This window comes from Plectropomus leopardus, chromosome 6 (assembly GCF_008729295.1).
Source record: "Plectropomus leopardus isolate mb chromosome 6, YSFRI_Pleo_2.0, whole genome shotgun sequence".
NCBI classification, from domain to species: Eukaryota; Metazoa; Chordata; class Actinopteri; order Perciformes; family Serranidae; genus Plectropomus; species Plectropomus leopardus.
This window is the reverse complement of record NC_056468.1, coordinates 13,500,909-13,513,790: the sequence shown is the minus strand read 5'-3', so window position 1 is coordinate 13,513,790 and position 12,882 is coordinate 13,500,909. Positions and strand designations below refer to the sequence as shown.

Sequence of the window (12,882 nt, the reverse complement as noted above, 5' to 3'; positions counted from 1 at the left end):
AGGGCAAAAATCATCATGAAAGGTATGTTCAGTAAAGAGGTATGAAAAGTATTCCCTCTTCTCATTAAGCAGAAATAAAATGCAATGTGGGAATAAAACCAGAGCAATCACAGCTGCAGTCGTACAGCTGATCAGACCAAAGAAGGAACTGCTCGGTGACAAGAGAGCTCAGCGCCGCAGCGGTGCACTGGATATCTGAAGTGAATCGCATGGAAGGCATTTGCCTGATTGTTCTTCTTCAGCGCACCGACTTGAGTAACAGCGAGATAGCCATCTATTATTTTCTTTTACAGCTTTGAGTCAAAGAGAGGGCACTTATTTCCTGTTCTCTACAGTCGGGATTGCCTCGTGCCTTGTGGTCTGCAAAGTTGACCACAAACTGGATAACAAATAAACCTTTAGAGTTGGTGTATTACAGTGTAGATAATGAGCTATAATCACAAACAGCGAAACTTGCCAAGACAGTCCAAAACCTTCATGTTTACTGCAAAGCCCATACTCAAATGAATGACAAAACATGTTGTTGAGCCTTGAAGTGTGTGCTTGACATACTCCAGCATCATTTGACAATCAGAACAGAAGCCAGCAGTGGAAAAGCCTGTCATATTGTTGACACAGTCAGGTGACAGATACACTTAATGGGTTAACAAGCTTAGTGCAGCTGCTACACTCAACACAGCATCAGCGACATTCAAGAGTAAAGAGCTGACAGTCATCACATACTTTGAAACTTACAAGAAAACAACATGTGCCACAAAGATAATTTTTCAATTTTGACACACATTATACGCTCTAACGCAGGATTAACTCACTGCCTATAGTTGTAAATGTGTGTCATTTTGTGTGTGTGTGTGTGTGTGTGTGTGTGTGTATGTGTGTGTGAGTCTCTGAATGTGTGTGTGGCTCTGTTAGGGTACTGATCCCTGTATGGCTTCGGCACACTTTTCAACTCCTCCCCTCTGCCTTCAGCCGGGGTGTGATTAGAGCCAATACAATCTTGGTAAAGAGAGAGAAAGAGAGAGAGAGGGAGAGAGAGAGAGAGAGAGAGAGAGAGAGAGCAAAAGAAAGAGTGGGCAGCCACTCTGGTGCACTCTGGTGGTTCCTGCAACAGCGTCACTATTGCTTGATCTCCAGCAGTCCAACTGTGGCATTGTGGCTCATGCAAGATTTAATGGAAAACACTGCAAACTACTCTAATCCCACTGGACGTATCTAAATGGACTCGGCCGGATTTTCTTCTCGAAAACTTTTTTTCACTAATGTTTCCTGGATTGGTGAAAATGCTGGAACTCTGTGAGCTAATATTGCTTCAGCCCTGAGGACAGTTTGGATACATCTTTTTGGGAGAACATGCTGTCGTTGCCCACACCAGACGAACTGCCATCAACAATCAAGTCTTGGGAAACATGGGAAGCCACCACAACCTTTTGAATACAAACAAGACGTCAAAGGTGTAAAATGTGACTGCAAAGCAAATCATATTTTTTTATTTATTGAGAAAATTTATGATGCTTGTAAGAAGTGCAGATTCTTCAGTTTTGGTAACTAACTAACTTTGGTAACCAGCTGACTGTGAATAATGGATGGCAACCTGAGCACTTCAGCATCCTATGTGCTTAACAGAACAGAGCCCTATCACGCTGCTCTGGGACCCTGGAGCCTCATCATACTGGTCATCATCATACTGACGATAGTGTTGGGAAACCTGCTCGTCATCATCGCTGTGGCTCGCACGTCACAGCTACAGACCACCACAAACATTTTCATTATGTCCCTGTCTTGTGCGGACCTCATCATGGGGGTCCTCGTGGTGCCTCTGGGGGCCACTATTGTAGTGACAGGTAACTGGCAGCTCAGTGACACATTCTGTGAGTTCTGGACTTCTGTGGACGTCCTGTGTGTGACGGCGAGCATTGAGACGCTCTGCGTCATCGCAGTGGACCGGTATATAGCCATAACGAGGCCGCTCCGATACAATATGCTACTTAATAAGTGGCGCGCCAGGGTAATAGTTTGTTTAGTGTGGGTTGTGTCCGCTTTAATTTCCTTTGTGCCAATCATGAAGGGGTATTGGCGTGATAATGACGACCCAGCAGCGAGGGAGTGCTATGAAACCCCTACATGCTGCGACTTTGTGACAAACAGGGCCTTCGCCATTATATCCTCTATAGTGTCTTTTTACATTCCACTGCTCATAATGATATTTGTGTATGCAAAAGTCTTTCTAATAGCCACACGGCAGGTCCAGCTTATAGATAAGAATCGCATGCGTTTCCAGAATGAGTGTCAAACAGCACAGTTACAAGTTGGCCTCCACATCAACAATATCCTGCCGACGTCGTGTGCAGGTTCCAGCAGTGTAGCGCGGAGAAAGAGTGCCAAGCGCAGGCCTTCCCGGCTGATGCTCGTCAAAGAGCACAAGGCGATCAAGACTTTGGGAATCATCATGGGGACCTTTACTGTGTGCTGGCTGCCATTCTTTGTGGCCAACATCATAAATGCATTTGAAAGAGACATTCCCTCAGAGAGGATCTTCCGACTGTTAAACTGGCTGGGTTACATCAACTCCGGCCTCAATCCTATCATCTACTGCAGGAGTCCGGAGTTTCGTACTGCTTTCAAGAACCTCCTTGGCTGTCCGTGGCTGTACACCCCGCGGCTCAATGCTTTCTATAAAGAGTTGCGGACGCGCTGCTCCTGCTTTCTGTGGCAGGCTGAGTCAGGCACAGCCGGCTCTTTCCACAAGTCTCCCAGCAGTAGGACTGAGGGCAACGAGAGAGTGGCGAGTACTCAGGGAAGCATTAAAAGTGAGGAGGCTTCCCTCGGTCCTCTGCAGTCTAACGGCAACACGCAGTTCAGCGAATTATCAGAACCAGAACCCAAATTGTAAGTTCCCTTGTCTTCATCTTGTTTTACTCACACAATCCTTTTTAAAGTATGATGAATGTTTGAAAAATGCCCCCTTTCAACAATCACATCAAAACTCCCACCTCCTCAAGTACAAACTGTAAAATCTGACTTTAAAGACAATGAAAGGAATCATTTTGACAGCTAATGTTGGACATCCATGATTGAACTACGGGAAATATTTAATAATCTACAGTTAAGTCATCTCAGTGTTTTAACTTTTTAGATTTTTTAAATTAATTAGACAATTAATTAAAATGCATGACCTATTATTACATAATTTAATCTAACTTCATCTTTTTTGAAAGCAACTCATGAACTTTTGATCTAAACTCTACAGCGAGGTGCATCAGGGAGTAAGTGACCACGGCCACTGGTTTCCTTTTCACCTTTGTCCTTTCTCTTTTTTTTTCATCAACAGTGACTGTTAAATCTGTGTTATATCATGTGACGTGAGCTTTTGAACAACGTAGAATCGATGTCACGGAGAGTCAAACAATTTTCACTACTTGCTGTTTTTGTACGTCCTTTTGCAGATAACAAAGCTCTATCAAATGACAGCGATAAAATCCATCTTTGGATGTGCTCTTATTCATCAATGTGGTACTGTCTGAGAATAAAATAGCTGCGGGGTGTTACTAACATTACAAAATCAAAAGTGAAACTCAATCATTTGATTTTGCATGAATCAACAAATGTTGAAGGACTGTAGCTGTATCAGTTACTGCGTTACCTGCATTCAATATTTGAATCCAGCCGATGTCAATAGCAAAATATTGTTTGTACTGTGTTTGGGGTGGGTATATTGTTGGCACACTAGTTAATAACAGTTAACAGTATTATCTCATTTACATTTTATAGAAACCTTCAAACTGTAAAATGTAGATCCTTTTTATCATTTCATTGCCTAAAAACAATCCCATAATGACAAAGATGACTGTAAAGAGGCTCTGTATAGAAGTACAGGGTGATTTGTCATTTGAGGACATTTCCAAATAATAGTGAGGCTCTCTGCCTGTCAGTGGGCCTCAGAGTGCCCTGCCCAACACCCACTGCAGCAGATAAATCTTTATCACTTATGCACAAGACTTCCCCTATAACTAGAGAGCTGTTTACAAGTCTGACAGCCAATGAGAACACCCTCATTAACACAGGTTCAACCAGGCTGGTTGAATACACCACTACAAGATGACAGCGGGCCTGTCACCGAATACAAGCGGATATGTTGTAATGAGTTACATCATAACTCTAGAAAGATCTGGAAACAATTTTAAGAAAGTAATCTATTAAGTAAATGCTGACTATCTATGGTCTAAGAATAATGCCATTTGCATATTATTTATTACTGAATAGTGTGCTCTGAAATTGAATTGAGTAAATATAAAATCTCAAAACTGAATACAATTCAATGACGTTTTTGAATGCCTGGTTATCAAAATTCAGATGTTTTAAGAGATTCAAAATTGAATTCCCAGAAAGCTTTAAATTTCAGATATTATTATAGCAGTACAGTTTTAAAATTCAAACGAGGCAAAGAATATACGTTACTTAACAAAGCATGAATGTACAAAATGTAAAATCTCGTAAAAAGGAATAATTAATCACCATGTTTGGCTGACGTTTCCAACATGTGTCACAATTGAAGGTTTTTGATGCGATTTTAATGTCACAAACTTAAATTGTAGCTCATTTCCAATATCATACACACTGTAAATTTAAAAGTGTTTGAAATTAAGATTAAATCTATCCATTTAATTCCAGTAATGTTTGAACAAATATAAAATAAGTAGCTCAGTTTCAGAGCATAAATTTCCAATTCACAACTCATAATTCAATTTTATTTGAAAAGTGGCACATCTCCTGTACTGCAGCCGTCGCTTTGTTACGTGAATCCCCACAAGTAACCATGCTTTATTAGAGTGGGTTGTTTCATTTTAAGTATTTACTTCTCACTATATGTCATATTTCTCTTCTCTTTACATGACATCGTCTCAGCGGAATTTTAGACACATAATCAATGGGAGTGTAAAACAGGAGACATTTAGGAGCGTATAAAAGTCTTCCTTAAAAGGAGCCTGGTGTGATCTGTAGTAAATCACCCCAAGGGGAAGGCTCAGTGGACTCACCCTGCGCTTTGAGCAGGATTACAAACATAAGTGAGACCAGCCGCTTGAGAATGACTCTGGCAGGGGCTGCGGCTTGAAGACAGGTTTGACGAATGAATACGACAAACAGTTCCAGGTACAGTCTGGGGGGCTGAAGTGGTTAGTTATTGCTTCAGACTGCCCACACTGGGCCTCAGTCATCCCTGACAACCTTCTATATCTATTTAACTTCCAACACAAAAGAGTGATGGAGCTGCATATTTCCTTTAAATCCTGAGACAACATGGAACAGCAGGTTTGGTTAAGCCAGGAGCTGATGTATCACAGGTCTGATAAAAAGCGAGGCACAACCACTGAAATGAATGGTTACTAGGTAGGAGTGGCAGCACTGCAGAGAATGGCCATTATCACCAGTTACTTTGTTTTCATAGAAATACATGCAGGCATATCACTGTTGCTCTTATCAACACCCACAGCAGCCTTCAGCTTCTGTCACGTATGCACCATGTGATATGACAAGTTCAATTTTTCACAGATTCTCTGTGTAACAGCATCTCTAATCCAGCTATCTCTGTGTTTTGGTCATCAAAGTTGAAGTGGAGGCTAATGCCCGTAACTTTTTTTCTCCACAGCATTAATTTATCAAGCTGTCTCTTGCTTTGTTTTGGTCAATCATAGTGCTCTGAAGTGAGAAAGGCAGCTACTGCATTAGTCTTAATATGTGTATTGGAGGTATTTAAGAGAAAATCTTCATGTATTTAAAAGGCACCACAGTGTTTTAAGAGCAGAGGGACTTTGTTAGCACAGTTTATCCATGATTGAAAGCACTAAAATTAAGCTAACAAAGGGGAATATATTATTTCAAACAGCAGCCAACTAGGTTGTAGACTAAACTGAGTTGTGAATGTGGAGCAGAAATGAAGAGTCTAGACTGGTTTAGAGCATAAACACAGGACTAATATTCCTGCAGACTTACTTGCGCCACGCAGGCACACAGAATCATTATCACAGCTCATACTCTGCGGGAAACGTGTGCTCAAGATGTGTCAGTGCATCAAAATTAAAGTATCAAGAGATGCACATGAGGAAACGACTTATTGACTTGTTGGTGAGAAAATCAGCTCTAAAGAATGAAAGACACCTTGCATGGCCACCAAATGCACATTAAAATGCCCTCCATGTTATGAAAAAAAAACTATCAGGGCTGACCTTAACACTAATAAGCTGCCATTGCTGCCTCAGTAATCAACGTCCAAATCAGTATTTGAATGCCTCATAAATCCAAAATAGCCAATAAATTAAGAAATCCAACATCATTCATTATGCATCAACATTAGAACAATAACATTTAAACTCTGATCGTTTTGTGACTTGGCTCACTCTCATATAACATTAATAACCAGCAGTCTAATCTTACTGAAATTAGGACTGTTTAACCAACAGCCCTACAGATTTGCTAGCAAGATGTCAAAAAATTCAAGCATCTTGAATAGTTTCAAAATTGACTAAGATGACCCCCGAAAGTAAAGTGCCAGATACGCCAAAAGAAGCTGGCATATTACAAATCTACAACAAGCTTGACAAATCAAGTTTTGTTTTGAATTGTTTTATATATATATATATATATATATATATATATATATATATATATATATATCCTTTGGCGTATCTGTGTCCTAACTAAATTTAAATTGTCTGAAACAAATTTGTTGTAAGACTGAACTCTGAACAAAAAAAATGTGGAAGCTCTTCGAGGCTCCTCTTACCCCTTAAAAGGTGTTAAATGGTTTAGTCAATATTAGTATTTTTTCTCAGCCTAAAGCTCCTGCTAGAGGCTGCAATCATCCCTTTAATTTAAAGTTATAGTTTACTTATGTATGAAAAACTTCACAATATGAACAGCAGTTAAAAAGGCTTCAACACCAGCCACGGATCAATGTGCTAGGTACCCCAAAAGAAGGGTGGCAAAAAATGGGGACGGTTTTATTGGTACCGTCCACAACTTGTCACAGTGGAAATATAAAATAACTGTTCTAATGTGTGCAAAATGAACCCAGCCGGACTCCCTGCTGTAAAAGAGGCTTTAACGTAGCTAAAGCTGAGTAAGTGATTGCTTATGCTGCTGGAGCAACCATTGTTATGTCTTTCCAAAGAGAGGGAGATTGGGGCTCCAAAAAAAGAAAAGAAAAAAAGAAAGAAAGGAGAAAAAGAGAAAGAGAGGAAGGGTGGAGGGCCCACAGAGACTGCTTATGCATAGGGCCCAGAATCTGGTGCTATGCCCCTGTTAACTAATGTATTTGCAACCTGCATGCTAACAAAGTGGCTCAAGCATCAGTTAATCACAGATATCTCTCACTGAAGCCTCGAAGCCCAAAACTGGTATTTGGGACAGCAATGTAGTTACTTTCACTGACCCACTGTTGAGAACAGATTTTATGGACTGTTCTCATGACAGAAAAATAAATAAAAATGGTGCATGTTTGGATACACATTCATATTATTAGCTTGTGGACTTTAACATATGGTGAGCTAAAAAAAAAGATGAAGAAAAAAGCATGAATCATCCGGCATTAGACAAAGCACAGAGTGACTGAGATGGAGAATGTCATTTCCAGTATAAATACTGACTCAATAAAGTCACTAAAAGTGGCTCATTATTCCAAATGATTGTGTAAATATTTCGAACATATTCATGAGAACACATCTGAAAGGATGTTTTGTATATAATTCTAGCATTTCAGGTTTATAAATGACTGTGTTACTGGGACAAATTGCATCATTAGCTGGCTAAATATGTAGATATATACTTGTATTTCCCACACAAGATTGCCGAGTCCTCCCAGAGTGCCCAATGCTGTGTTAGTGAATATTTGTTATCGCACTATGTGTGAAAATATAGCATGCAGTAAATCTGGATAGTTATTTCTAATGTATCATGTACTGTGTAGGGCGAGTCATGTGTTAAATTTGGACTGGAGACAGACATTTGCTGCAGAGCCTGTGACTGACAAGCTTTTTACTGCATCGAGCTGTTAATGTGCAGCAGGTTAAAGCTCTGTGTGATCTCAAAGTGGCCATAATGCTGGTGTAATACGTTAAGGCACAGCAGAGAGAATATCAGTCACTGCAAATTAGGGCATCCTGATGTTTTGATGGGGTTTTAGGAGGAGGCGATGCACATTAATGCTTTTATTCCTGTGCTGCGAACCCTGTAATTCTGAGTGCACTAACAATGCCGACCCAACCTCATACACCGGCTTCCATAATGTGCATCTAGTTAACCTAGAGTCAGATCAGGCCTAAGAGAGCATGAAACAAGGAGCAGGATAAAGCAAAACATGGTGGCAGTGACCTGTGGGAAACCTCCAGCACTCCCTTTCAAGCCTGACTGATATCAGAAACAATCACACTGCATCGCGGTCTTTAAATGGAGGCATCCGGGAGCTGAGCAAACACAATTTTTTTTTCAGCTGTATACCCACAACAGCAGCTAGAATCAACGCTGTATCAAGACAGTGTATTACAGTCATTCTTTATATAACAATTTAACATTTAAATTTATACAGAGCAGGAATATTCTAAAGCAAACAAACAAAAAATTATAGATTCATAAGTAATCCCTCTCAATCATCACTTACAACCCACAAGAAATGTATGTTCGTGTATTTACCTGCAAGGATTCTGCCGATGGCAAGCGGACAAAGCTTGTTCCAATTAAAGAGTGAATTTAGAATTAGCCTTTACTTTTGCTGTTGATGGTATTTACAATCCTAAAAACGATCATCTAATACTCTGACTAACTCTGACACAGTGACAGTCTTTTAAAATGAGCTTGCATTTTGAGATAGAGCTATACAATTTGATCTAAAATCTACATAATAATGCATGGAACTTTAAGTATCTGCTTTTCATGTGTTTGTCTGTATGACCAGTTAATATCATCTGGATTTTGGGCTCACTGGTTGGTTAAACTTCTGGTGACCTTTAACTGGTTATTGCAGCTAGCTGTTCTTAAAGGTCATTCAGGGTATGTATTTGTTCAAAATGAGGTTGAGGGTAATATTGGGCTGGCACTTTATTAACTGTTTCATTAAAATATCCTCCATGGGCAGTAGCGAAACTAGTAGAGTGGGCAACCCACATACAGTCCTTGCACCCACTGCCCTTTACTACATGTCATTCCCTCTCTCTCCCCCCTCTCACTCTAAAGCTATCCTGTCTAATAATGGCAGAAGACTAAAAAAGTTATCTGTTGCTTAATCTTGTCAGTGGTTCTTCACTCAGTACCAGTTTATTAGGTACATCTAGCTGAAACTAATGCATTTAATGACAAATTTACTTTATGTCCCTCTGGAGACTATAGTTTGTGGTGCAATTGAATTTTATCGCACTAGAGAGGTGTTCCTATAGAATTAATTCAAATATGCTACTGCAACCACTCTTTGACGGGCAGATTGATAGGAACACTTCATCCCCAAAATTATGAAACATGCATCAGTTACTCACCGTGTTATGTTGAATTCCTGAAGAAATGTTGTTTTTCTCGCATGCTTCCACAGTGACCAAAGAACCTGAAAAACGGGGAAAATTCGTGATGAATTTCAGTCATGAGCAGAAAACTATATCAAACCATACATATACAAACTCTCACACAACTCGTGCAGTACAATCAAAGTCTTAATTATCCAGTTGTGTGCTCAGTGCTTCCCAAACACATGTATTTTTACTTAAACCTTATAGCACCTCTGCATAAACAGTCTCATGTGAAAACAAGTAGCATGCCTGGGTAGGCGCATGCATTCAACCTCTGCTCCATTACATTGATATTCATGCAAAAGTACGCAGAAAAAAAATTCTTCACAAATTTAAGGTAACACTGGGTGAGCAATTGATATACAAATGAAAAATGATCATTTATGGGCAAACTATTCCTTTAAAGACAGAAAAAAGTCACAGACGATGGATGGACTTTCCTCAACTTTGACGAGCTTAACTCCTTTACTATTACTTTAATTACTTTTCATAAAACAATGGCAATTCCGATGCAGCCATGCTGTTAACTATTTTCTATAGATTTTCCTTCCCTGTATTTGTTCACTTCTGTGAATCTCACAGTTTTAGGTAGTTTATGTCTTCCTGTGGAGACATGTACAGTGGAGGAGATAGCATCAGAATTCCTGTCTTGTTGGAGAAAAAAAAGGTAGAGTTTCACAAAGCATGAAAGGAAGAGGGCAACCCTTGAAATAACTTTTTTTAATTAGCAATAAAAAAAGAAATAAAAGTGATATAACTAGTAAGACAGCAAACCTTTGTTGTTGTGATGGAGGTTTCTTATCTGATCGGAACTGGAATACAGGGTGTGAACAGCGCAGGCCAACAAGTCATATTGAAGTACGCAGAAAAAGCTCATTTGTTTGTAGAGTCACATCTCACATGGCTGCACATCACAGCAATGATGAGTTTTTTCCAGACAGCTGGCTGACCTTGTTATCAAGTGGTTGTCAGTTATACAAATCGACAAGGCTAAGAAAATATCACAGCCATTAAGAATTTAATGGAAAACTATAGAGTTTTAAAAAGTGAAGAAATTACTTTGTCATCCTATTTCTCCAATTCATCTTAACTTCTAAATGTTTAGAATATTGTATAGACCAATAACCACACTTCATCTATATCCACTACTTTTAAAATACACTAGATACGAGTAAATCACATGTGACATTCACTCATCATGTCTTTTATCTATTTTCAGCTCCAGATTGGAGGAAAAGGACGGATGAACTGTAAAATGTCGAGCTACTGAGGCAAACAATGTTCCCCGGCTACTACTGTGAGTACTTTGAAGACTAGAACCAAACAGCAACGAGGACAAGTTGAAGTACCACCACTGGCTGATAAAGGTAGCTGAACTGAGCTAAACCCAAACAGAGGACTGGTCTGACTGTGGAGAAACAGCTGGTTTTGTTTGGACGGGATTACGGTGACTGTCTCCATGGACAGAAGTGCAACCTTTAAATGTGTTCCAGTTAACCTTTGGACACAGAATGTGGCCTGTGGTTTCTAAAATGACAGCGTGAACTAATGTTGTACAGTATATTACCTGGTAAGTTATCGAGTGTATTTGTAATACACTGAATCTGTAGCAAAGTACAAAAGTTGTCTAACTTAATAAAAGGTCATGATTCTGGCAGGACTGTCTTTACTGTCATTGCACAAACTCAAACTTGTCAGTGTAGTATGAGCTGAACCAAAGGGCTGTGCATTCAAATATTCTGCTCCTGTGTCTGTTTTCAGTCTTAATCTTTTTGTCTTGAGTCTGGACTTTGTATCCACACAATAATTATCTTGCTTAAGTTTCCTCATCTATCTTTAAGTGGCGATCTCCAAGATTTCCTGGTTAATTTGGTGACACCTGTAGGTCCTGGTGGTATTAACTGCGGTTTAACACTATGGGTCGCAGAGGCCTCGGGGCAACAAAACAAACTACTGTCGTTTTAATTAAAACAAGGTAAGGCAATAATTGGTCTTTTTCCATCATTCTGTGAGAATCTGTGATCTGATGTCGCGCTGCACACAGCGCGAGTCTGCAGACAGCAGGGCACAGGGAGAATAGCTGGTCCTCGCTAATTTGGAGGTGTGCAGCCTGTCGCCTGCAGCTCTCCATCTAACAGCTCACTGTGGCTACTCCTCACTCCCTGCAATATTTCAAACTGATCCACTGTCAAAAAATGCCAAAAATGACCCATCATTTTGTTTTTATAGGCTATTTTTTATGAAAAATGGTAGTAAGTGCATTGAGCTATAACAGTAATAAAAATTTGCTTTGAAAAAGGAAACATTACCAATAATTAAAGTTTTACCTAAAAATAAAACACAGGCTTTAATCTTGAAGGACTGTGGGTCAAGAAGAGCCAGTCCTTCTTCATTATGTGGATTTCATGTAAAACATGCTCTCCTAGCCTCAAATATTGACAAGAGGCAAAAAGCAAAAAACAAACAAAACAAATCTGAAGAAGATTGAAAATAAACTTAAAATAAAAAAATAAATAAAACCTGAAAAGCTAACATGAAGAAAAATTCAAATATTGTCATTTAAAAACACAAGAAATACCAAAACCAAATAAAACTGTGTCTAATGCCTGTGTTTTATTTTTCAGTGGAACATTTCTCACTGCCATTGTTTCCTTTTTCAATATATTTCATTTTGGATGCCAAAACTTACTGTCACAGCAGTAAAATACTTTATAACTGAAGGTGCAGCAGCAGAAAGTGTTTGGTTTGCATTCACAGTAACCTAATGCAGCATTTTTTCTGCAATCTGTCAATATTGAATATTGCAAATATATACAGTATATATTGCAATACTCTCAGTGGGCCACAGGCTCAGTCACTATTGTGTTACCTCATTCAGCAAAAAAATAGTGACTTGAAAGACATTCATTTGAATTAAAATCTTTGAGATTATTACTTTAAGTTAGACAGTGGCTCTGAAAAATGTTGATTTCTGATTGGCTGGCTACATGCTATGTTACCATATAACTCCCTGGTATAAGCTCAACAACACACTCAAAAATGTTCACATATAGAAAAGTAATGGACTTTATGGAGAAAACATCACCCCCACCTCATCCATTGTTTTGTTATACAGGGACACCTCGTCATGCGTTACTCACATGACATTATCTGTTGCATTGAAAAATAAAATATTATGAAACTGTGTAACACTGGTCACGTGTGTTCTGTTTGCAAACTCGCTGCTATGGAAGTGAAAAGCTGCAATAACACTAAAACACCACTAAGTTTACACTGAAATATTTACTTTGAAACCCATTTATCAGGATTAATACGGTTTGACGCTGCCTTTTCATAT

The 12,882-nt window shown here is 39.2% G+C and overlaps 1 protein-coding gene across 1 annotated transcript; it reads left to right on the top strand.

Annotated features, from left to right (window-relative positions):
- Positions 1-1,107: 1,107 nt before the first annotated feature.
- adrb3a (adrenoceptor beta 3a) lies at positions 1,108-12,000 on the top strand. The gene is made up of 2 exons (XM_042488936.1): positions 1,108-2,886; positions 10,765-12,000. Exons 1-2 carry the CDS (start codon positions 1,580-1,582, stop codon positions 10,790-10,792), a joined length of 1,335 nt encoding a protein of 444 aa, XP_042344870.1. The 5' UTR covers positions 1,108-1,579; the 3' UTR covers positions 10,793-12,000.
- Positions 12,001-12,882: the final 882 nt, after the last annotated feature.

Bases quoted from the DNA above. Each gene is read 5' to 3' on its own strand.
- adrb3a (XM_042488936.1), top strand. From the start codon at position 1,580: ATGGATGGCAACCTGAGCACTTCAGCATCCTATGTGCTTAACAGAACA. The intron at 2,887-10,764 runs GTAAGTTCCCTT...ATCTATTTTCAG, and splicing joins TCAGAACCAGAACCCAAATT to CTCCAGATTGGAGGAAAAGG.